Genomic DNA, 26,444 nt, shown 5'->3' with positions numbered 1-26,444 from the left:
ATAGGATTTAAATTTGAATGAAGTTGAAGAAGGAAAAGGGAGGGAAAGATAGTTACAATATCCAGATTCAGGTTACAGATGTGACAGATTTCAAATATCTTATCTATTAACAATTGTAATGTGTAATCCGTATACCCATATACTGTATATGTATACCGGTATATGTTTTATCAGTATACGTAACCCGTATACTGAGATGGCCTGAAAACTTTACAAGTGCTGTTAAAGTCTTGCTTTTCCAAAACAGCCACTCTGAGGTTTGTCAGGAATTTTTTTGGGAGATTGAAATGCTTTGATATTACTTTATCCTTGTTTTGAATCCTGATGTAAAATGTGTGACCTATCAGGATTTAACAAGAACACACATAAGATTAGAAGCATGTTCATATACTTTGCTTCCATTGTGATGTATGCTATCATCTGCCAACAATACCTATCTGAAATTTTTATGTGTGTGTCATCAGTTATTGACTTCTGGTGACTGCCTGGACAAGTCCCTGCAGTTTTCTTTGCAAGGATTTTTGGAAGTGGTTTGCTGTTGTGTTCTTCCTAGACCTGTGAGAGAGTAACTGGGTTTGTACCTATGGCAGGACCAGAACTCCTGGTTTTTTGGTTTCTAGTGTAGTGCTTCAGCCTCTTCCCTCTGGATTCTATCTAGGACAAATGGGAGAAAGTCTTTGTGCAAAAGACTTAATGGATACAAAACTGACATATACAATTGTTAACTGATAAGATACTTGTGATTTGTTTTATAAGTAAATTGCATCTGTGTAATCACTTCTCCTTCTCTCTTTCTCCTGCCTTTGCCCAATTTAAATCCTTCATCTGCAACTGATGAAGTGAGTTGCAGTTCAAAAAAGCATAATAAAAAGTTATAAAATAATCAATAAATATATTTAATAATAAATTAATAATAAACATAATAAAAATTCTTATTCACTCCTGATTTTTTTTTGCCACTGTCAATTAACATTGCTTCCTCTTACAACATCCAAATAATTGAAAATTTTAAGAGTATAATCCCAACACATTTGGAGGGTACCAGTTGAAAATGGCTGCTCCATAAAACATGGTCATCTTATTCAGTACTTTGATATTATTATGTCAACTGTTTCCCTGCTCAGAGTCTACCCTGCTAATTTTTAATGCAATTATATAAAGAATACTAGTAAACCAGTGGAAGATGGAAGGGGATGATGTTTACCATATAATGAAACCATTCATGGCTTTGCAATCTTTTAATCTGGTATATTTTTGTTTCTAAATGCTAAGATTTTTTTTTCACTTTTAATTACACTTGATCTGAAGCAGTATTTTATCTGGTTTGGAAGAAGGGCTGCTCTGTGTGCAATACTATACAGTCCAAGTTCATTTTCCATGCTTGACTGCGACAACATAAAAGCATTTTGATTTTGTTTGTTTCAAAGAACTCACAACAGTACTACAGTACGCTTCTTAAATTAAGGATTTCTCTGCCCCTCCCCTTTCCTCACTCTTTTTTCTCTCACTTTTGAAACAATGCAAAACAAACGGCCTCCCTAATGTGCTGCCTGCTTTATGTCTTGTTCTGTTCCAGACACCAGGTTTTGCTTTAGCCTTGGGGAGCCTTGTTCATGGATTGTCTGTATGTGGACATGGAAAAGCAGACGTTCTCAGCAATAAGCTATTTCCTGCCTGGATGAAAACTGTACTTGCCGAGGTAAAGCATTTGGAACTGTATGAGTTGACTGACAGCTTAAACCATTCCTGGGGATGCAATGTGCCAGTCTGCTACTTTTTTTAAAAAAAAACTATGGAATAAAGCAGTTTGCTTTTGCTAGCTGTGGTTAATGGGAAGTCTTGAGGCTTAGAATGGGCTGATTCTATCCCTCCCCCCCCCCCCGGTGAAACCGGCCTATCAGGGCAACCTGGTCTACCCAACTATGGGATGGAGCATACTGCTTCCGCTTTCACTTTTCAGCCCCAATCCTGGCGCCTTCTCAGGCAGAGACTTTCATGACAAACTGTTTTTGTGTTCAATTCCATTCTTTTGTTACTATCTCCCCCACCCCTAAAGTACATCTGAAGTTCCAGGATTCATGCAGTGGAGCTGAATGTGCTTCTGGGTCTTCTAAATCATTGAGAGCCAGGCTGCACTAAGTTTGACCCAGGGCCAAACTTACATCAGCAGATTTATTTCCTGGTTCATACACTGCTTTTAACTGGCGTGGTAGGAGTTAAGTGAAGCTGCTTAACACTTCCCTGTCCATCTGTTCTCCCCAGCCCAGTTGCTTTACCACAGTATTGTTTTTTAACGGGTAGAAAAGCAACCACAAAGATTTCGAGGGTTAAAGTGGTTGAACGTGAAAGTTTCTGAGCAGTCATTTTTCTCTTCCCTTTTGTGCTATTCATCTCTTCCTGACCACAGAGTCCCATAGCTGCATTTCGTTTTTGAAATGATTAAAAGGCTGAATAAGTAATGAATTGGAGAGGATGAGTGGAAAGCTATCCATTTCACAATGCTGATGGTAGCATACTTGGTATCAAGATGTCTGTCATTGGATCAGTGGGTGGAAGAATTTGGGGAAGGGGGGGGATCTTTTCTTGCAGGAAGCAGTTCAAGAACATTCACTTTTTCTCTAACAAACTTTGGTTTTTGCTTTGATTCTAGGGAGCCCCTACAATGCAAAGACTAGCAGCAGTCAATGGCTTGGTCTCTCTAGTGGGTTCTGAAAGTACCATGATACAGGTAAAATAAGGGCATGATGATTTCCATCTTGAATTTACTTAAATTTTCAAATTTAAGAATAGGGGGGCAACTTTATAGAGTAGATGCAGGAGAAGAAGAGGCAGAGCCTGCGGGGGGAGTCAAGAAAGGACTCTGCCTAGAATTGTTACATGTCCACAGACATGTCCAGGCCCTCTTGAATTCTGTTGACTCTTTATCTAGCATCAATTTAGTGCTGACCAATTAGTGGGCTAGATTCTTGTGTTTAGGCTTGAGCAATAAATCTTTTTATTTGGAATTTACCATATGGTCTTGATTCTTCGTGGCTTACATTATATTTTCAGGTGAATTGAACAAGCCCGATAGTGTTGCAAAAATATACTCATATCCGGTGGAAAAACAATAATGTCACATGAAATTTAGGCAACTTTAGCTCCTTGAGAGCTGCCCCAGAGTGGTTCAGATTTGGGGTGGGGAGGGGGGGGGCACACAACAGTGCACATGGATAGCAGCACATAAACATCCAAGTCTTCTTTTACATAAAGCACACTTATAGCTTTTCCTACAATAACACTGACAATGCTTCCTCTGCCCCCTTCTGCCTAAAATTTGTTGCTATTCGGTGCTATTTTGAACCATTTTCCTGAGAGAATGGCCAGACTATAACTTTGTTTCCTTGCTGCCTGAAAAGATATAAGGCTAGGTCCGAATGCTAGTATGGGAAGAGCAAGAGGTCTGTAGATGTAGGTATGCCTGCAGAGACTGCTGCCCGTCCTTCTTTCGACGGTAACTTCTTAATAATCATAGCCACTATTTCCCCATATCTCTGTTCTCATTTTTGAAGGAAAACCCTTCTACATTAAAAAAAAATTGCATGATTTTTATTGAAAAGTGCTAAAAACAACTTGCATGAGTATGTTCTTGTGTAACAAAAAATGACCAGCGTGACTGCACTACACATAGAGAGAAGTTGTGTGTGTTGTCCAAAAGCAAATTCCAAATACAGGTTTCTCAACTTGATTCCTTCTGGATGTCTTGGTTATCCAAGTTCCAGAATTCTTTGGGCCATCTCGGTGAGACTTTGAGTGGGTTGCCAGCCTAGCACTTCTCCTCTGTAATGCTCTCCTCTAGAACCAGCAGTGATTTCCCTAAGTTTCCATCAGTGATGCAGAACAGACTTTGTCTCAACAGACAGGGTGGTCTACATTATCCCTCCATGCATGAATGAGAGATAGATGCTTATTTAGAATATATAGAAGCTCAGTTCTGTTTTCTTCTGTGTGTTGCAACATATTAAGTATTTAGTTTACAATTACACAATGTTTTTCTTTAGAGTATATAGATAGAAGATCAGTTCTTTTAATTTATGGTTACACAATATTTTTCTTTAGGGTATATAGAAGATCACTTCTGGTTTCTTCTGGGTGATGCAACATATTAAGTATTTAGTTTACAATTACACAATGTTTTTCTTTAGAGTATATAGATACTCTATCTTACTCTATACTCTATATCTTCTATCTAGATATATAGATAGAAGATCAGTTCTTTTAATTTATGGTTACACAATATTTTTCTTTAGGGTATATAGAAGATCACTTCTGGTTTCTTCTGGGTGATGCAACATATTAAGTATTTAGCTTATTATTACAGAATATTTTTCTCAGTTATGCTTTAATGTGATGAAATATAGAGAATCTTGCTCTCTCGCGCTCTCTCTCTCTGTGTATTCACTGATAAAAATAAGTTTCAAGTGATTGGTGTTTTCCAATAACAGACGTGAATGTAGTCAACAAAGGTATAGCTTTTACTCAAGAGATATTATACTGTAGTGGTTAAATATGGGATTAACCCTGGGAAAACCCAAATTCAAGCCTCCCCTCAATCACAGAAGCTCATTGGGTGGCTTTGGGCTAGTCTCAAAGGGCTGTTATTGGGAAAAATGGGAGAAAGGAGTATGATGTGTTCCTGAATATAACAAATGCAGTAAATAAATAGCTGAGGAAAAGATAGAGCACCATTTCAATAAGTGGCTTACTAGAATTCACTTATGCTTCCTTGATTAGTAACATATAGCATGTAATCCCATTTTATTTATTTATTTGTTTGTTTATTTATTTATTTGTTTGTTTGTTTGTTTTTTGTTTGTTTGTATCCTGCCCTGATTATTTTTACAAATAACTTATGGCAGTAAACATATCCAACACATCTTCTTCATCCTATTTTCCCTACAACACTGAGGTGGGTTGGGTTGGGTTGGGCTGAGAGAGAGTGACTAGGTCAAAGTCACAAGCTGGCTTTCACGGCTAAAGTGGGATTAGAACTCAAGTTCTCCTGCTTTCTGGCCTGATGCCTTAACTACTAGACCATACCCAACATTGCTTTGGCAGTATGCATTTGATGTTAGAAAATAAAATTGTTTTCATATTAAATAAACATTAAAATAAAACATTTGTACGCAGGTATGTGTGCAAGCACATGCATAAAAGTCCCTCACCATATAGATGCTTTGGCTTTCTGGGCAATTATTTTTTCATCCATCAGTGTTCTCCCATTTCTTTCTCCTTTTTTAAAAAAACAGCTGAAATCAGAAGCTATCCAATCTTCTCAGTTTCAAAGCAAACTTAATGAAGTCATCCGAACCCTGACTCAGGTATGGGTTAACCTATTGTAATTGCTGTGAAATTCTTTCGGGGTAAAGTATTGGATTATCTGGGCAGTCCTTTAAGTCCTCAGGTGCTCTATTTCGAAAGTTGCTGTCATATTTTTTGTGACATGGTAAAATGATTAAATATAAGGGAATAATTTAATTACCAATGTAATTAAAATGATTCAAACAGATAATATTTTGTTCCTGAGTTTACCTTGCTTACTTCTTTCCTGCGCCCATTTCCTTTTCTGAAAGAACTGGTTTGAAAATGGTTAGTAATCATATCAATCTTTTAACGAGGTTGGGAAATAGTCATTGAAGCTGCTGTCCACTATCCATTGGATCTGATGTACTGTAGTTCCATCTTCAGCTTTATCAGTAGTCTTTATTCCAGCCTGTAGTGGACTATCTCACTCCAACTAATCATTAAGAAAAAAAGACACCTTAATAGTAATATGCATTTATGGTCATACTGGTTAAAATTCCCTTTCCAATTTTGGAATCATTATTTTCCTTCTTTGTATTTTGTATTTCATATTTATTAAATATTCACAGATGTGTACTCCCATTTGAACAGAATGACTTCCGAGTATGGGTATAATCAGGCAACAATCCCCCAATAGTTTTATATAGTTGACTTTTTGCTGTCATTCTTGTTCTTGTTTTGGATTAAAGTTTTCTTATTTGGAATAAAAATGAGCTTTGTCACAGAGAAAATATTCACAGACAATTGAATGGTCAATATTGGGGCATTCCTTCCTTCAACACTTGCCTATTTTCCCCCTCAAAGAATAAAGCACCTTTTACTCTGTGATCTACAGAATAGTATGGTCTACTCACCTAAATATTGAATGTGCCTATATATTATGGGGAATATCACATTAAACTAGTGGCATTTATTTTATAATTATGATAACCTACATAAAACAAATTATAATTTGGGTTCATTTGTGATGGTTCTCCTTGTAGGTAATCAGTTTTTCTGGGGTGATAGGCCTTCAGGTAAACGCAGCATGGATGTTAGGACATTTGTACCTTTCTAATGTGTCTGCAACCCGTAGTCGAACATCTGGTAAGTTGAAGCTTCTCATATGAATTTGTAGATTCAGAAAATGTCAGTGGAAAGAGAAAAAGAGAATAATAAAGAGTTTTGATAAGCTGGAACATATTTTTGAGCCGATGAGGTCAACTTGAGTAGAGTGTCCTTTTTTCAGTTCATGGACAGAGAGGACACCTGTTGATGACTCTGGTAGAGAAAATTTTTGTTCCTGGTTTGCTAGCTCTCACTGAATTTCCCACAGCCTGCTTTTTCCTGCTCTAAATTGCCCTGTGATCAAGAGTTAATCATATTAGCTTTCATTTCATTACATGCAAATGAAATGAAAGTTAGTTTTGACTTGGTCGTATCCCCTTATTTCCAGCACACAAATATTATGCATGGAGCTTAGTTTTGAACTCAGATACCTTTCTATTGCCAAGTGTAAAATTGTCAAGTGTGAATGTGAAAATGGTTAACCTGATTTGCCTTTGTCTTTACAGTTCCTTCTGACTTTAGCTACCTCCCTGAGAAAAGTTTTCTTAGAGCAGCCATTGATTTTATTATAGAAGGCGGAAAGAAAGGTAAATGAAAAATTCTTCTATGGGGCAAACATCTTCCAGTGAGGAAATGAAATAATTATTTCTCTTCTCTACCACAAATGTGACGTGATAATTGAAAGAATGGTACAAAAAATTTTTTTTACTACAGAAATTATTAGCATTCTTTTTTACAACCGGAGAAGACTTATATTGCTGATATGAACTTATAATTCTACACATTCTTAATGTCTGTAATACGGACACAGCCAAGAGTATCCCTCCGCTTTTTCCCAACAAATCCCAATTTTTACCATTTACAAGAAGATATTCATAATAGAAAGCAAAGGGACTATGGCAGCGGTCTCCAACCTTTCCAGCTTGATGGAACGATGGCAGTGGGAGTGTGTGCCACTTTCACAAATACAGCTCCGTGTGCATACACTCACTCCCCACCACTTCCGTGACCCGGTTCTGAAGAGATGGCAGCCTAGCAGTGGGCCATGAACCCGGTATTGGGGACCCTTGGACTGTGGAATAAAGAATGGTGAATGCCATTTGCTTGTGTCAGTTTTAACTTCTTTCATATCAAATTGGGATTCTTTGGGAGGAAATGGAGTGGTATCTGGACAGTGTTTGTATACTTATTTTGCATATCTGAAGAAAAGGGGGGCATGGATCTAGACCTTACTCTGATGAAGTGCTTTCATACCAGATATTACCGTATTTTTCAGACTATAAGACACTCCGGTCTATAAGACGTGCATTAGCTTTAGAGGAGGAAAACAAGAAAAAAAACTGCCTCTGCCTCTGCCGCCTGTTTACCGCTGCAGCTCATTTGCCACTGGTGCAGCCCATTCGCCATCGTCGTGTCCTTTTCGCCATGTCCCATTTGCCACTGCTGCCACCCATTCACTGCTGCCCATTTGTCACCACCGCATCCCATTCACTGCTGCCCGTTCACCACCACCACAGCCCATTCACCACCCCTGTGGCCCATTTGCCACCGCCTCTTCACCGATTGCCGTGAATGGGCAGCAGCGATAGGCAACGGCGACGATCCCCGCCACCTGGAAGAGCTGATCAGCACCACACCAACTCCCCTCCCCCTGCAGCAATATTCGCTCTATAAGACGCACAGACATTTCCACCCACTTTTTTAGGGAGAGGGGGGAGTGCATCTTATAGTCGGAAAAATACTGTAATTACTATGGAGATACAAAATGAATGTATTTTGAAAACTCAGTAGAATATAGTTAAAACTCACGAAAAGTAATCCAGTGGTTCTTTGTTTTTGTCATTATAAGACATGTCAGTTATTCAAGTTATCTAGTTATTCAAGTAGTAATTGGAGGCTTTGTTTTAGGGCCTGAACAAGTTCATCCAAGCTTCTTAAAGGCAGCCATGGCACCCATTGCATTGATTGGAGGAAGCTATCAGTATCCCCCTTTGAATTGGGCATCAATTCTTGCCCCTCTGCTGCGGCTAGACTTTGGTATGCCTTTTTTTTTTTTTAAAGAATAAGTGACTGAATCCTGTCTATATTCCTTTGAGTAGATAAATAATTTAATCAAATCTCTTCTTTTAGTATAGAGCACCATTTTTTATTTATCCTTGTTTATCCATTATTAAGCATTCTTCACAGAAAGATCTTGGAAGGTGAAAATTTTATACATTTGGTTTATTAATTTCCTTGTAACTTAATGGGCTCCAATACACCATTTCTTTGTGGTGACTTTTGGAAACTTAAATTTGAAATCATAGATTTCAAGGGGCAGAAGAAATACAGTTAGAGCAAAAGTGCAGCGGCCTCTCCTATATGACAGGACTTGGATACAGGGTAGAAAACTCATTATGAATTCCTTTATTTCCTCAGCATTTATTCTCAGTTCATGTAACTATGATTTTCGCTGTACTGTTTGTTTAAATCTAAAGTCAAGTTCTTCCATTCTAACGTATTTAAATTTGTTTAAGGTCCTGCTTGGCCCTGGTCGACTAATGGAAAATTGTTCCATTTATCATGCTTCTGTAATTGGATTTTAATTTTATTATACTTTTAGAATAATTTTTGTAACTCAATATCAAATCAAAATGTAATTGCAGTCTATTGAATTGGGTGTTGGAATATACCAAAAGTAAATTGTAAGTGTAAACAAATGAAATAAATATTTCATGTCTTTGAAATAAGTAAATAAGAGATAAAGACCATTTCACTTGGTTTTCATTTTTGCGTAGAACCAGGCACACACACCCCTCCCCACCCCCACATAAAGAACAAATTTGGGTCAGTTGAATAATTGCTTTCTTTATTTAGTCTGTGATGGTCGTTTCAACCAAGATCACCACTAGTGTACAGGTAGTCCTCAATTTATGACCACAATTGAGTCCAAAATTTCTATTATTAACTGAGATATTTCTTAAGTGAGTTTTGCCCCATTTTACGACCTTTCTTGCCTTAGTTGTTAAGTGAATCACTGCAGTTGATAAGTTACTAACCCGGTTGTTAAGTGAATCGGGCTTCCCCATTGTCTTTATCAGAACGTCACAAAAAGTGATTACATGACCTTGGGACGTAGCAATGGTCATAAATATGAGCCAGTTGCCAACTGTCTGAATTGTGATCACGTGATCATGGGGATGCTACAAAATTCGTAACTGTGAAAAATGTTCATAAGTCACTTTTTTCAGTGCCATTGTAACTTTGAGCTGTTCACTAAATGAACAGTTGTAAGACAAGGATTACCCCTGTACTGCTTTTCAGTGGTCCCTGAAACGTTACTAGCATTCTATTATGTTTTTCAGGGCAATGGAAATTTCCATGGCTGATAGTAGAACATAGACTAATGGAGTTGGAAGGGACCAACTCTATTATTGGGTTCTAATTCAATAGAGCTGGAAGAATAAATATAGGAAGTTGAGATTGATGTTTTATTCCAAAGCTTTTGCTATGTCTTCTTATGGCTTCAATTCTCTTTTTTTTTTTTTAGGAGAAGAAATACAGCAGTTGTGTATTGAACTAGCTGTGACCCAGGCCCAATCATCTCAGAATGCGGCAATGATTTTAGGCATGTGGGTGGCACCACCTTTGGTCTACAGTCTAAGTGTATGTGTTGTTTCTCTAATGGTTCTGTTTCCTTGTCGTGGGGGTGGACGTGGAAAGTCAGTTCCTTTTGCTATGTGGTTCCTCTCCATTCAGTAGAAAGGGAGGGGGGGGGGAAACGTATCTTAGTGTAATAGATTTGTAATCTTTTTAAAACTAACCTATTCTCTGAATGAAAAAGAAGAAACATCCACAAATGTAATATGAAATCATATTGGTTTATGTATTCTTCAAATACATACATGTACTTTTCAAAGGCATTTGTTGAAAATAATAAAGTAAACCATCAACTGAGATTTAATGTTGTAATGCATATTAGATTCTTGCGAATCCCTAATGCTCTGAATTTGCTCATCAGATACAAACCAAGAGGTACCTTTTTGCTTCCTTACCTCTGTGGATGAAATATGTAGCAGAAGACAAACAGCAGGTCTTCACTGAAGTGTTTATGGTGCAGCATTTTGAGACAAAGAAACAGTCAAAAAACCAAGACCTTTGCTGGAACATTTTGCAAGGACTCAGCCAAGCTATGAAATCTCCTAGCCCAACTCAGCACAGCTGGAGTTGTTTTTGCAAGGCTGCTGAGAAGATATTTGAGCTTTTGCCAGATGAGATTTGGGTAAGGAAAAGTAAACATTTGAAATATTACAACTTTGCTGAAAAAAGGTCTCATTTGGGAAGATAAAAGAGGTTGGCGAACTGGAAAGGCTAGATGAAAAAGAATGAGCTGTGACATATGCAGATATTTTACTGCGTACAATATTTTAATCAGAGCTTTCGTGGAGATTGCCTTACACAAGTGTGCTGTAGACTAATCTCTTGGACTTCTTAAAATGAGCATGCGTCTAATTTGAGAACAACTTAGATCAACATTAGAAATGCCTTTTTCTCTGATTGCTGTACTGTTGAACATTTGATTCCATTGCTTCAAAAAGTATCTATTAACTCAGTGAAGTTGGGATTCCACTCAGAGGATATTCACTGAACTGAGTTCATTTTAGAAACTGAAGTACTGAGTGAATAAGATTAATTGAAATGTTATTTTGCAAAATTTTCCTTGAGGCCTACTATGGCAAATATGTAAAATGGATTTAGAAATGATCTACGTTGTTATTTTTAGTTAATAAAGTGAAGTCATATTTAATTTTGCCCATGAATTTAGAATTATAATTGCAGGACTTGTAAGGGACTCTAGTCTTAATGGAGAACACTGACGCCCTTTTCACATGTTGATTTGAACACGTGAGGAAAAAGTGGGGAGGGGGGGGGTTATTCATACTAATCCCATCTCCCTCATCTTCTCATGTGGGTGGGACTAAGTTCCTCTAAAATCATTCTAAAAATGATTGCATTCTGTTGATCAAGAGTACGTTTATTTTTATATTTATTGCAAATTTGAACACTTAAAATTAGGCACCTTTATTTTATCAAGAGCATATTACATTCTTGAAGTCTAGGAAAATGTAAAGAAGGCTGAAGTGACATGAAATTTATTTATTTATTTATTTATTTATTTATTTATTTATTTATTTATTTATTTATTTATTTATTTATTTATTTATTTATTTATTTATTTTCTATACTGCCCTTCTCCCGAAGGACTCAGGGCGGTGTACAGCCTGATTAAAAGCACAAAGACAGACAAAATTTTAAAATAATTAAAATAATTAAATGATAGGCCCAATTATAAAACCCCAAATTTAAAATCCCATATTTAAAACCAATTAAAATCTTTACATTGATAGCCCAGCCTGGTGGAACAACAAGGTTTTGAGGGCACAGCGAAATACACGGAGATCAGAGATTTTACGAATTTCTGGGGGCAGTTCATTCCAAAGGGCAGGGGCTCCCACAGAGAAGGCCCTCCCCATGGGTGTCACCAGCCGACATAATTTGGCCGATGGCACCCTGAGGAGACCCTCTCTGTGGGAGCGAACTGGCCGGTGGGAGGCTACTGGTGGCAGAAGACGGTCTCGAAGGTATCCAGGTCCAATGCCATGGAGCGCTTTAAAGGTGGTAACCAACACCTTGAATCACACCCGGAAGACCACTGGGAGCCAGAGCAGCTCGCGCAGGAGGGTTGCGCCCATAACCACCCGCACAGCCGCATTCTGGACCAGTTGGAGCCTCCGGGTGCTTTTCAAGGGGAGCCCCATGTAGAGAGCATTGCAGTAGTCCAGTCGGGAGGTGACAGGGCGTGAGTGACTGTGCGCAAGGCGTCACGATCCAGAAAGGGCCGCAACTGGCGGATCAGGCAAACCTGATAAAAAGCCCCCCTGGCCACGGCCGTCATATGTTCTTCTAAAGTCAGCCGTGCGTCCAGGAGGATGCCCAGATTGCGAGCCCTCTCTGTGAGGGGTAAAGACTCACCCCAATGAGGCAAAAGAGGATTTGGTAGACAATTATGTGTGTGTATATAGACACACATGGCTTATCCAGTATTAAAAGAAGCAGAAATATAGTCCTCTCATGCATTAGACTCTTTATGATTTCAGAATTTGAATTTATCTAGTTACAAAATAAAAACATCCCAAAACAATTTGGATTTTTTAATTTTTATTTAGAGCCTGATTAGCTACCAGTAACATTAACACAAAGTTGTTGAATCAGAGAGTATTAATTTCTAGGCCACAAGCAGTTTTTTTTTTTTTTTAAACTCTCTTGATCTTAAAAAAATGGAGGCATACCTGACATTCAGTGATTTAACTCTGTACCTCCCTATCAGCTGTCATGGCAATGGGGCATATTTCTTCCTTACAACTGCCCTGTTTATATTGCCTTTAATATTCTGCCTTACCTCTTACCTCTGCGTTTGTCTAGTTTTCTTGCTTAGTGAAGCATGGCTGCATTCAGGAAATTTCAGTGCAGTCTTTTTTTTTTAGATACTGTTGCTTACTTCATTGGTAGGAAGATGATGAATGATAGTTTATGTTCCAACAAACAGAGATTCCAATATTAGTATTAGCAGTAATACTATTTTGATTTTTGCACTGGGAGTTCATGGTATTGTATATAGAGGTTTTCAACATTTTAGTCATAGGTGGAAATGAGCATCTCATTACTCTTTGGATGTTTCTGGGTTGAAAGGATTAGCCAGCTATAAACTGTTGTCCAGAGCTGGGGTGTCTAACCTTGGCAACTTTAAGGCTTGTGGATTTCAACTCCCAGAATTCTGGGAGCCTTAAAGTTGCCAAGGTTGGAGATACATGGTCCAGAGGACATGAAAGGAGCCTCCCCACAGAATGTGTGTTGGTCATACTGTATAGTATGCTTTATTTTAATTGTGATGCTTCTGACACAGATAAACAAGCAAACATTTTAGTCTTACAAAAACAACCTAGGAAATAAATTGATGGGGTAGAGGTTAGGATTGTGTTTTTTTTTTTTAATAATAAGCACACTTTTATATAATAGGCACATTCATATAATCCTGTGCACTAAGAATCACAAGTTTGATCAATTAATAAATAGAGATATCACTGTGGGCATTTATGATACCGTATTTGTCACAATTTTGTCATTCCTTCATTTTCCAGTAACCTCAAGATAGTTTTGGTCTGTGTTTAAAGCGTTATTGTTTCTGGTACAAGGTATTATTTATTCACATTGCTATCACTGATAACATTAGCGGAGGTTTAGAATTTGAAACAGAAGAAGATCATATGTCATAATGTAATGATTTTTCTGGCTTGGCTTAGGCTAAAACAGACATTTGTTTTTATTTCTTCAGCAGGATGATGTAAAGATGTATATACTTGCGGCAAAATGTCTCTCAGAAATGGTTGATGCAGAAGTTGAACGGATTACAGAAGTTTCAAAGGTAGATGCGTTTTAGCCTTATGAATCTTTTATGGAGATGGAGATAATTATGTCTGTCTGTTCTACCTAACATTATCATTATCATTCCAAAGTCTAGGTGCATATAGTAAGGCAGGTTTTAATTTTATGCTTTTATTTAAAGCTTGACACCATTTGAAAATGGGTTTTGAGTAATTAAGGTATTTCCTAGTAATATCATAAAAATGCCACTTCTTGGTCAACACGTTCAGTTTGAAAGTAGATACTGAACTAAAATCCCGGTAACCTTAAAACAATAGTTTGAAAGATGATACCATTCACAAAAATAAAGTTATCTACATGGTTTTCTTAAAGTAAGCAGCATGCCAGGAACTAATCTATTTTGGTCCTGATGAGATAAGCAGAGTAGCTTTAATTTATTACTGCTACCCCCCGCCAGTCTGAGACAGAATCAGTATTGATGATTCGACATGGGAGAAAGAGACAGAGACAGACAGACAGACACAGATGCAACACTTAATATTTGTGTAGTTTATATGAAGTGTTGCTGTCCTATGTGTACATGTAACATTATTTTTGCTCTCCGAGCTATTCTTGAAATGCTCTGATCCCATGAATCATGGTTTATAAATTAGGGTGTACTATTGTGAAAGATGTTTTTATGTTTTATCCCTCAAGCCTGATTTCCTTCTTCCTTTTATTTATTAGAATTAAGCATTGACTCAGAACAATAATTGTGCATCACTGAATGTTACATTTTACACAACCTAGTTTATTTGTGCCCATAATTGAGGAACTCTTTAAATCCATGGCTATAATTTGTGAATCATAAAGTAATCACAAGTTCAATTACCTATGATTTTCATGTGGGTGTATATATAAAATGGGCACAGAAGAGAAAAGGATTTAATTCATAAAGCGTTGGGAAGTATATGTATGAAACTGCCTCCTGATTTTTAGTTAAAACATTTTAAATGTGACATTTTGTTAATGTGACATTCAGGAGCATCGCCAGAAACATTTTCAACGGAGAGCTCTTTTCTGATTATGCGATGTCCCTTTTTTTTTTTCTGAGAAATCGTGAGGAAATGTTTCCTGTCTTCAAATAATAATGAGTAAGAGCTTACACCATAGAGCCTGTTTCCTATTTTTCATCCATTTCATGGTTTGTTTTGCAGAACAACTTGGAAAAGGTTGCATTTGTCAAAGCTTATTTAGTTTCTCAAGGCAGATTTCCTTTGCTGAGATGGAACGATGTGATTAGTGTTGCGGCTGGGTGCCAGCAGAAAGAAACTATTGTTTGGATGCTGCTGCACAGCTTTTATCATGCACGAATCCTGAGCCATGAAAACACTGGTAAGAAATCATGGCCAGAAAAACAAACAAACCCCTGGGCGATCCACTAATCTCCATTTATTATAATTACTAATAATAAAGTAATGTATCAAACTTCCTTTTAGTCGCATTTCCTAATTATTTTCTCCCAAGTCCTTCTGTAGAGCTATGCATGTGCAAATATCCCCTCCCCCTCCCCCAGTTCCAGGCAGACATCAGAAAGATGGAGATTTATTGAAGTGCTAGTAGACTGCATTTGGCCTTGTGGAACATAAATTGTGCAAGGTCAGCATAAACTCCTGGTGTGTATTATTTACAGTCCTTTTAAAAAATATTTCTGCCCCCCTCCCCACTTTCAGATTTCCGAATGTTGGTATATCTTTTCCCCTTAATTTTATCGGAGCTTCGTGTGAGTCCTACCAATACATAAGGAGAATCTGAATGGAGAAAAAAATAACAACAAAGTTTGGTACTTGTTTCACTTATTTCATAAATTTGTCCATCGAGCACTATGCTGGTGGGAAAAAAGGTAACGTCTCTCCCACCCCTATCCCAGTGGTGGGATTCACATTTTTTTACTACCGGTTCTGTGGGTGTGGCTTGGTGGGCATAGTGTGGCTTGGTTAGGCATGGCTTGGTGGGCATGGCAGGAGAAGGATACTGCAAAATCCCCATTCCCTCCCCACTCCTGGGGGAAGGATATTGCAAAATCTCCATTCCCACCCCACTCTGGGGCCAGCCAGAGGTGGTATTTGCTGGTTCTCCGAACTACTCAAAATTTCCGCTACCGGTTCTCCAGAACCTGCTGGATTTCACACCTGCCCTATCCAGTCAATTCAGTTAAAATAATAAGACCTAATTGTATTTGAGTATTTCAATGAACAGATTTGGACCCCTCACAAACCTCTATAATCTCACAAACTTCGCCACAACATCAACAGACAAATTCTAAAAGCACACCAGTGGTGGGTTTCAATATTTTTTACTACCAGTTCCGTGAGTGTAGCTTGGTGGGCGTGGCATGGCAAGGGAAGGATACTATAAAATCTCCATTCCCACCCCACTCCAGGGGAAGGATACTATAAAATCTCCATTCCCTCCCCAATCCAAGGGAAGGATACTGCAAAATCCCCATTTCCTCCCAATCAGCTGGGTCTTGGGAGGGAGAGAATAGATGGGGGCGGAGCCAGTCAGAATTTTTACTACTGGTTCTCCAGAACTGGTCAAACCCACCTCTGAAGTACACCCTATCCTGCTCTAAAAAGTTTTTGAAGACTTTTATTAAAAAGTTATTGATACCTATCCATTTGAGGGGGGGAAAGTTACATGCAAATAATTTAGAAAGCTCTAGGCTTTGGTGATGTACAGTCAGAGACACAATGTTGAAATAGAGAAGAATTGGGGCAATAGTGAATCTTCTCAAGAGTGGCTGTCCTGTCCAAATTGATCCAAGAGCACAGCATAAGATCATCCAGGAAGTCATAAAGGAGTCACAAACAACATTGTGGATCTTCATGCTTCTCTCACACTGGCTAAATCCAGTATTCATAAATCCACCATCAGAAAAATACTGTATAGAAATGGGACTCATGAAAGAATAACAAGATGGAAGCCATTAGCACTGATCTCCATCTGAGTCCTAAAAACTGATAGGAAATTGAAACTTGAAGTAACACTTTTTCTTGAAAAAAATCTGTAAAGAAGTCTAATTTGGAAGAGTTATTATCCTACAACTCTTAAAATGCCTGAACGAATGGCCATATTTCCATAGAACATAAAACATAGAATAGAACATAAAATAATAGAGTTGGAAGGGACCTTGCAGGTGTTCTTATCCAACCCCCTGCTTGAGCAGGAGACCCTATAGTATGGGGCTGACAAATGGTTGTCCAGTCTCTTTTTGAAAGCCTCCAATGACCCACATCAACTTCTGAAAGCAAGTTATTCCATTTGTTGATTGCTCTCGCCATTAGGAACTAACTCGCCATTAGTTCTAGGTTGCTTCTCTCCTTGGTTAGTTTCCATCCATTGATTCTCGTCTTGCCTTTTGGTGCTATGGAAAATAGTTTGACCCCACTCGTCTTTGTAGGAGCCCCTCAATTATTGAAACATTGCTATCATGTCTCCCATAGTCCTTCTTTTCATTAGACTAGACATACCCAATTTGTGTAACTGTTCTTCATATGTTTTAGCCTCCAACCTCCTGATCATTCTTGTTGCTCTTCTCTGCGCTCTTTCCAGAGTCTCACCATGTTTTTTTATATTGTGGTGACCAGAACTGGATGCAGTATTCCAGAAATTTTAGGCTCAATTGTGGTAATAAATCAAGGATCACCTGTACTGTGATTGAGAACCCATTCAATAATTTAACAATTAATAAATAAGTTCTAATCAATTGCATCTGCCAGGCCATCTTCAAGAATAGTTCAGTGTAACATATATTGCAGTAATTAGTTTATTATAGAAGGGATCAGTGAGGCTAAACAATCCTTGACTTCATGAGGTCATAGCTCCTGCAGCATCTGTAATTGAGGTTTTTTTTTTGTCGCTATAGAGGCTATTTGGAGAGAGGGAGGGAGGGAGGGAGAGAGAGAGAGAGAGAGAGAGAGAGAGAGAGAGAGAGAGAGAGAGAGAGAGAGAGAGACCCCAAGACACATATGTGTTTTTCAAACAACTGATTTAGTCAAAAGAGATTAAATTTTTAAATTTAAGTACCACCTGTCCACTGTAAGCCCATTTTCCTTATCTCATCTTCAATTATTTGACCATTAATCAGTCCATTATTGCCTCCAAGCAATTCTCAAAAATCTGCAGACTTCATAGTTTGCAGTTTGGAAAGGAGATACTGAATTAAGTATCTTACATTTAAAACAGTCTCTGTAGCTGTGAGTTTATGTGACTTCAAGTCAGTCTTGTCTTTTAGTGCCTGGCAGGACAAATCTCTGTGATTTTCTTTGCAAGATTCCAGAACTGATTTAACATTGCCGGCTTCCTAGGGTTGAGAGTGTGTGACTAGCCTGAAGTCATCCAGTTAGCTTCATGCCAAAAATGGAACTAGAAGTTGCAATATCTTGAGTTTTTAGTCTGATACTACACCAGTATCTTGTCTGTAGCTGCAAAATAGTGATTATAAAAGCAGTTCCCACTGAATCAGGTCCCGCTCCTTTATATAGACATAGCCATGTCAGTTTCTTGGCAATTACATAATAGTTATTTCTATTGCCATCTTCTGATATGCTTTTTGAGTTCCATGTCTAATCTAGAACTATTCTGGAATTTCCTGGTTGCCTCCCATCCAAGAAGTAACTAGCTAATGCCATCTATTGACCATTAAAAAGGTAAAGGTAAAGGCTCCCCTCGCACATATGTGCTAGTCATTCCTGACTCTAGGGGGCAGTGCTCATCTCCATTTCAAAGCCGAAGAGCCAGTGCTATTCGAAAATGTCCCCGTGGTCATGTGGCTGGCATGACTAAATTCCAAAAGCGCATGGAATGCTGTTACCTTCCCACCAAAGGTAGTCCCTATTTTTCTACTTGCATTTTTTATATGCTTTTGAACTGCTAGGTTGGCAGAAGCTGGGACAAGTAACGGGAGCTCACCCCATTATGCGGCACTAGGGATTCGAACTGCTGACCTTTCGATCAACAAGTTTAGCGTCTTAGCCACTAAGCCACCATGACCCTTATTGACCATTAGAAGATATTTAAAGCAATACTTTAGCTATTTAGACCCTTAAATCCAGTATGCACATCATTGTCAATATATCTGAAGGGAATGTGGTTGTGGAATTCTTACTTGTGTTACGACTGGAAGTGTGGGGAAAATGTCCATAAGATTATGATTACAACATTTGAAAATGGGCGTGTGATTTTGACCTCTGTGGTTTTGCTTTTCAGGAGTCTTAAAAAGAATGGAGTGGCTCTTGGAATTCATGGGTTATATTAAAAAAGTTTCCTTAAATACGGCCTCTATGCAAAATGTTTCTCCTCAAGAGGTACATTGCTAAAAAATTACATTTTGTTTCCAAACAAGGAAAACAAGTTGAAATGTGTGATTTAAACTCTTTCTGAGGAATATAAAGAAATTGCTTGCTTTAGGAGAAGATCATGTTATTATTTCCATAATGAAAATGTCAGCTTGTTGAAAAAAATATAGCAAAATAACATTTGGGGACTCATGTTTAAAATTTGGAAATTGACCACCAGGAATGCCTGAATAGTGATGAAATCTAAGGAAGAAAATATTTTGGATATACATTTAGAAATAGCTCTAATTAAAATGTAAATACTTTGAGGATTCATAAAACTACCTTTATAATTTGCTCTGCACGTTATTTAGCTGAATTGAATTATTCGTATTATTGTCATTATAATGGTAATCCCCAAGTACAAAATGTAATGAAATATAATCTCTATAAAATAGGCATAGGCAGTGAAAAATCAAGCAAAATATATCCAAAGACTTTACACTCCTGACTCCTATCTAAATGGTTCTCTGATATATTAGAAAACTGCAAGCCAGACTTTAATTTTGCATATTTATTTTCTTTTCCATTAATGTCAGCAGTGGATTGAGCAGAAATCTGGAAAATCACGTGTTCTTAATTAATTATATATCAATATTTGAACCATAGTTTCATGAGCAGTAGCAGTAGATAAAACCCTGAGCTGTATTTAGATCACTTTAATCCAAAAACAAATACATTATAGGTTAGCCTTTTATGTGAACCAGGTTAAATTCTGCTCTGTGACTCTTATTGATTCTTGTTTTCTGAGGAAAGCATAAAATTCACTAGCATATAATTACTTTATTAAGTTACATATTTTATTGTGAATTAGCCCCATAAGGATAGTAGGACTTGCTTCTGGCTAAATTTGATTGGTCAAGTAGTCCTCAACTTACAACAGTTCACTTAGTGACTGTTTAAAGTTACAATGGCATTGAAAAAAGTGACATGACCATTTTTTAGACTTATGGCTGATACAGCATCCTTGTGGTCACGTGATTTACATTTGGATGCTTGACCACTGACTCACATTTATGACCGTTGCAGTATCCTGGGGTCATGTGATCACCTTTTGCAACCTTCTGATAAGCAAAATCAATGGGGAAGCCAGATTCACTTAACAACCGTGTTACTAATTGAACCACTGCAGTCATTCACTTAACAAATGTGGCAAGAAAAGTCGTAAAATGGGACAAACTCACTTAACAAATTTCTCACTTAGCAACATAAATTTTGGGCTCAATTGTGGTCGTACGTTGAGGACTACCTGTTCTAGAATCTCAAATGAAGTTGTAGTGGAAGTAGTGGTTTGTTTTATACAGCAATTTCTCACCCTAAAGCTTAAACCTATTACAAAAAAAAAATCCTCCTAGAATTCAGTGTTAACAAATCTGGGCATTACAGGTTGTCCTCAACTTATGACCACAATTGGGACCAGGCAGTAAATGATGCGGTCCTTACAGGGGTCATCATGTGGCTGGACCCAATTTTATGATGATTTTACTATTAAGTGAACCATGCAGTTGTTAACCGAATTTGGCTTGCTCAATTGATTTTGATTCCTCAGTTGAAACCAGCTGGGCAAGTCACAAATGACTGCAAGATGCTGAAGACTTCATAAATGTGAGTTAATTGCCAAGCACCAAAATTATGATCACATGACTGCGGGCATGTTTCAATAGTCATAACTTTGATGATGGATCATAAATCACTTTTTCCGAGGCTCTTATAACTTCAAACCATGGGTAAACAAACAGTTTTAAGTTGAGGACTACCTGCATTTGTGGTTTAGAAAAGATAAGTGTTTCATATACCTTATCTAGATATTCACACTAAGATCCTTTGAATCAGGATTTTTATTCCACTGCACTCCCCTTCTATTTTATTGGGACAATTAGTATTATTTACTTGGCCAAGGCCACTGAGTAATAGATAGATTGGTTGGGAAATCATCTCTATTATAGGAAATACTCTTGAAGTTGAATACAAAAAAATTCCTGATCCACAATTTATTCTCTTATTGTCATACATACAAATTTCTTTCTGAAAGGTGATTCTTTCAGATAGAAGAGCCCTTGTGTACCAAATACCTTTTAGAGCTGCGCATCGCTTTGGAATCAAAAGACAAAGAGTGCTTAAGGGCATATAGGACTACTTGTACAGTCCTTGTCTGCACCTCCTTAAAGCAGCTGTTATCTTTTCTACAATTGTATGGGTGCTGTTGACAGCTGTAGCATGATCCTGAGAAATATATATATATATATATATATATATGCTTATTTTTATTGCTTACGTATCCATTAGATCCATATCCCGCCTAGGATTCAAGGCTGTATACAAAACAGTCACTGCTTCAATTTCGCCCTACATAACCATCTTATGAAGTACGCGGGGTCGAGAGAAAGTGACTGGCCCAAAGACACATAGCGGTCTGAAGATGAGCTAGAACTTGGGTTTTCCCAGTGCCAGTCCAAGACTGTATCCACCATACCACAGCCCAAGTAGCCACCATCTTTATCTTACCAACAAGACTACAAACTGGTGCATCCCATTTATAAGAAAATGTCAGTGCTCATAAAATATGATCCTCCAGATTTGAAGTCTGGAACTCCCTGTGTTATAGTTATTGCATTGTTATTGCATTGTTAATGTGCACCAATAGTGCTTTTTGCAGAAATTTTTATATTAGATGAACAGGCTTACTTACAACAGTATATACTATAAAATATTGTACTTAGTCGTTTCTATAAGCTGACTTGGTCTTTCTAGCAATTAAAGATAAAGGTTTCTTTTTTTCCAGCCTGATATAGTTCATGTTAAAAAAAAATATACTAGCTTTAAGACCATTAAAATGTTCTGGTAACATTATTCTTCTTAATTGTTTGAACTCCATAATTTATAAATTATTGTGACTCTAGTCCTTTCCAGACTTCACTGATCCCCTTAGCAAAATGTGCATCTGTTTCCTGTTCAGGCTGTCAGCTTCCTGTTGTGGATTTTCACGGCTTGTGTGGTTGCCTGGGCTGATCATGCCTTGCCAATGCTACTTGGCCTTAGTGCAGACTGGTCTGCCTGGCAGCGTGAAACAATAGACAGAGTCCTTCCACGTGGCTTAGGCAAGCGTCCAGTGGATACTTTGGCAGTCAAAGAGATACTCACCCTTCTTCCAGGTAGCTTGCAAATTCTATTGACCAAAGAGCCTTGGAAAGAGCAAACACCAAAGGTACGTGTTTTAAGTTGCACATGTCCACTGAACTCATGATGAGCTTGAACATTTTTTTGACTGATTGATTGAACTCAGTATTGTCATTCAGAAGACAGTATCTGGGTGGAATTTTTATCCTAAAAGTCACCCAAGCCATTTACAGTAATAATTACATAATAATTACTAAGAGGAACAGCAGCGAATGGAAAGTTCCACCAGCTAAATGGGACAGTTAAAATGTTTGTGTAACAAAAATAAACTTGAGCAAATTTAGAGTAAAAGGGTTTTTTTTTTTAATGGAGCAAAATAGTCATCCAAGTTTTGCACAGAAATCATGAAAACTAGTCTGCCAATATCATTTCTTGACACTAGTTCACTCACCAGTCTGATCTCACAATGTGAAAGAATCCTTTGCAGGTTCTGATCTACCAGCAGCTGGACTCACATACAGTATAGTAGAAATGGGTATCTGTAGACTGCAGTAGTATATCAATGCAATCGTTAAATAAATCCATAAATATTTTGAGAAATTAAGTGTCAAAGCTGTGGGTACATTCTCTTCTTGACCAGAAGACCATCATGTCTGCATTCTAATATTGGGATCTGACTTCAATTTATGTTTGTTTATAGTTGTGTGTTTTATAGAAGGATGTGATGATGAAAGAAAGAATTCCCATCATATCTTCATCTTTCCCTATATGTTTTTAAGGACATTGTAACCTCTTTCCTAGCTATGAACTTGTTCAGACTGATGTACAGATGTTTGGACTATTGGCAGTTTAAACTGTAGTCCACCCAGAGTATCTTCTCTAAGTGGCATGTGTGTAATTGCAGCATCCTCCCAAAATCATTCCAGTGAAAAGCACTCCATATGAGAAGAGTTTAGCATGATTGAAATTAGGGCTGGGCAGAGAGGTATATATAAAACTTGTTGACAGATTTTTAAATGAAATTCATACTTTCCAGGATTGCATGAGCTATGGGGTTGCATTGGAAAGTAGCCATAGATTCCTGGGAAGAGATACTGCTTCCGAGGAAGTGCGCAAAGATGCAATTTAGCATGCCTTTCATTTTGAAACGCTGCCGAACACTAACAGATTTATAATATTAGGAAATAAATATTAATTACAAACTAGGATTTTAAGATATGACGTTGCAGGAAGTTTACAAACAACAATTAATTTTTCAAAGTCCTGAAAGAATAGGAGCAATGCTGTTCTTCCTTACTTGCAAGGTAACATGCAGCTCTCACGTATCTCTAAATAATTACACAGATCAGCGTGCAGTATCAATCACAGTTGGCCAGTAGAGTTGAGAACTTGAATTAGATTATGTGATAGAGTATAAATCCATTTAATGTGTCTCTATTTTATCATTTCTAAGAAGTTGTGTTTTGTTTATTTTTTTGCTTTTCAAAGGAATGGTTAAATACCCACGCATTTCTTTGTTCTCATCTTGAGTTTGTTGAATTGTCATTAAAATGCATTTCCTATGAAACAGTTTGGACTTTATATTTGAAGTCCAGATATATATTTTAAGCAATAATGACAATTTCTGCATCAGCTTGTAAACTTTAATTAAAGCAGGTTTCTCCAATGTTTTGTTACCCCTCCCTCTCTCCCAATGCTTTGAACTACATTTCCCATCTGCATCAACCCACATAATCGGTGACTTTTGAGATGGCAATAACTGTATTCCAACATGTCTAGACAAAGTTGAGAAGCCTTGATTGAGTTATTTTAATTTAAAAAAAAAAACAATTCTAACATTTGAGTTTTAAATTTATTCACAGTTTATTGACTGGCTGTTTAGCCTAATGGAGAATGCTAATGAAATGCTCACTCAGTCTTCAAGAGATCTTTTGAAAGGTATGGTAGAAACTGAGTTACTTATAGACTTCCAACTTAGATAAATAATAACGCTTTGTTTTTGTAAAAAAAAAAGGTGATTTATATCAATTTAAAAGCAAAACATGTTTACAAAAGATAGTTATTTAAACTTATTTTACACATCACATTATAAGGTTGTGGACAGTCGAGGGTACTCTTTCAGCTTCAGGTCTCAGACCTTTGTCTGTATTGGCTAAAGATGGGACAATTTGGTTAACATCAACTAAAAAAGGCTACTTCAGGGATTTTGAAATGTTTTTCATATAAATACTTTTCCTAGAGGACGAGCCTTTTATTGACTTCTAGATGTGAAGAATTCAAGCGTTTTTTTCTGTTCAGTTCCTGTTTGTGGATTTTCCGTAAACTCTTGCTGCTCTCAGAAAAAGAAGGCTGGGTTTGATGGGCCTTTGATTTAATCCAAGGGAGTTTTACCTGTGAAGTTAATTGACTTTCAAACTCTTGCAGGCAGGCAACAGCAGAAGGCTTGTTTCTGTTTCCATTGCTGATATTGTGTATGTTCTTTTAACAGCTTCTTTATTGGCCCTGAGATCTCTTCCAGAGTTTAAGAAGAAAGCAGTATGGACAAAAGCTTATGGCTGGTAGGGATCATGAAGAAACAGATACCGTATATGTTGGTGATACATGCCTTGCTAAAAATCTTTTATGCTGTGGAATAAGAGCTTCTGTTACAGACATATTGTTATTTTTCCTGGGGAAACAGACTTAAAAATCTTCCCTATTTGAATATATATATATATTGAAAAATCCTCCCTATTTGTTCTATTAATGAGAAAGAGAGGAAAGAAAAAGAAGGAAGAAAGAAAGAAGAAAGAAAGAAGAAAGAAAGAATTACTAGTAGAAAGTGGGAGTTGGGTAAGGAAGTTTAAACAAGGCAAGAAGATTTCACAAAATGTTGGTCAGCATTGCACTTGACAACTTTAGAGTGGCAAGATTAAAGATGTTGCCTTGAAAAATTGAACTTTTGAATGTGTTTTATTTGTTAGACAATGCGGCTACCCACTGTTCATTGATATTCCTACTGCCACTATCGGTACCAAGGAAATTAGGCTGACAAGAAAGTATTTCCCCAAGGGTTCCTTCAACATGGAAATAAATGATCCTATTTTGCACTGGTTTTCTCTGTGGAAAAAAATGTTTTATATGGAGATGCATTCACATTAATGAGCCTACAAGTATGGAGGAGTATAGTTCAAACAGAGGTGTGTAATTTTAATGAGAACTAGGCCTCTGTATGGCCAAGTGATAGGTTTTCTTGCCTTAAGCATTTAATTTTGCTCCAAAATATGAGGTCATAGACTTAAAAAAAAAAGTTCACTTATGGTGATAGAGAAGACATGGAAGAGGATCCTAGCACCCTAAACTATATTTAAGCCTCAGATCAAAACAAAGTTTCCCAGAAAAAAAGCTACAGAAGCACTGTGGAGGGATTTGATCCAACAACATTCATATAAAAAGTTCTGGTTTCTGTATCTAGTTAATATCAAGATTTCTCTACCTATTATCCCTACCCATCTCCCAATGTTTTGAACGTCAATATTTCTATCTCTCTAAAATCTCCACTCATTTCAGCATACTTTATTCTTCCTTTAAATACATGCATTTCTGAAATGAAGTGCAACTATGGAACAAGAAAAGGGAGGATTTCCCCAAGGAAAAATATAGATTAAAAATAAGGAGTCACAAGGAGAAGGCAATCAGTGTTGAAGTTTGGAGGACTTTCAAAAATGTTGCTACTATTATATAACGACTAATCATAAGGAATACATTCACACGTATGCTTTAACAGAGGGGTGAGCACCATTTTAAAAATAATTTTTCAACCTCAGCATTTCAGGGATGTGGCTGATTGAGAGAAAGAATACAAGAAGTCAGAGTTTTAAGGTTTTGAAAGGCTTAGCATACTTACTTTGAAAATCCTAAAATCATATTTAAAATCATGTGGCTGATAAGAAGCCTTTTGCCATTAAATTTCAATGGCATTATCCTAAGAAGCTCCAGAATAGCAAAATACAGACTTGGGAATAAATAAGGTTCCTGAGTTATAGAAAGCCCATTCCTATTTTATCTATACTTGGGTGGATACATGTTACGATTTGCAACATATCACCAGACATGTAATCAAAATTTTAGGCGCACACAAAATGCCCGACAATATAT

The 26,444-nt window shown here is 37.4% G+C and overlaps 1 protein-coding gene across 1 annotated transcript in view; it reads left to right on the top strand.

The window, feature by feature from the left end:
- The window catches only part of FOCAD (focadhesin), a 136,527-nt gene extending 111,319 nt beyond the window's left edge, over positions 1-25,208 (top strand). The window contains exons 30-43 of the mRNA XM_070935533.1: positions 1,577-1,699; positions 2,651-2,728; positions 5,289-5,360; positions 6,327-6,429; positions 6,897-6,977; positions 8,299-8,427; positions 9,920-10,035; positions 10,391-10,651; positions 13,763-13,852; positions 15,009-15,186; positions 19,063-19,160; positions 22,147-22,395; positions 24,170-24,245; positions 24,796-25,208. Of these exons, the coding sequence (XP_070791634.1) occupies positions 1,577-1,699; positions 2,651-2,728; positions 5,289-5,360; positions 6,327-6,429; positions 6,897-6,977; positions 8,299-8,427; positions 9,920-10,035; positions 10,391-10,651; positions 13,763-13,852; positions 15,009-15,186; positions 19,063-19,160; positions 22,147-22,395; positions 24,170-24,245; positions 24,796-24,869 (1,728 nt within the window). The 3' untranslated portion in view covers positions 24,870-25,208. The remainder of the gene's footprint in view (positions 1-1,576; positions 1,700-2,650; positions 2,729-5,288; positions 5,361-6,326; positions 6,430-6,896; positions 6,978-8,298; positions 8,428-9,919; positions 10,036-10,390; positions 10,652-13,762; positions 13,853-15,008; positions 15,187-19,062; positions 19,161-22,146; positions 22,396-24,169; positions 24,246-24,795) is intronic.
- Positions 25,209-26,444: the final 1,236 nt, after the last annotated feature.

This window comes from Pituophis catenifer, unplaced genomic scaffold (genome assembly GCF_029215685.1).
Source record: "Pituophis catenifer annectens isolate HBS135680 unplaced genomic scaffold, rPitCat1.0.hap2 SCAF_2, whole genome shotgun sequence".
Classification (NCBI taxonomy): Eukaryota; Metazoa; Chordata; class Lepidosauria; order Squamata; family Colubridae; genus Pituophis; species Pituophis catenifer.
The sequence above is the reverse complement of the archived record's forward strand: the minus strand, read 5'-3'. Positions and strand labels throughout refer to the sequence as shown.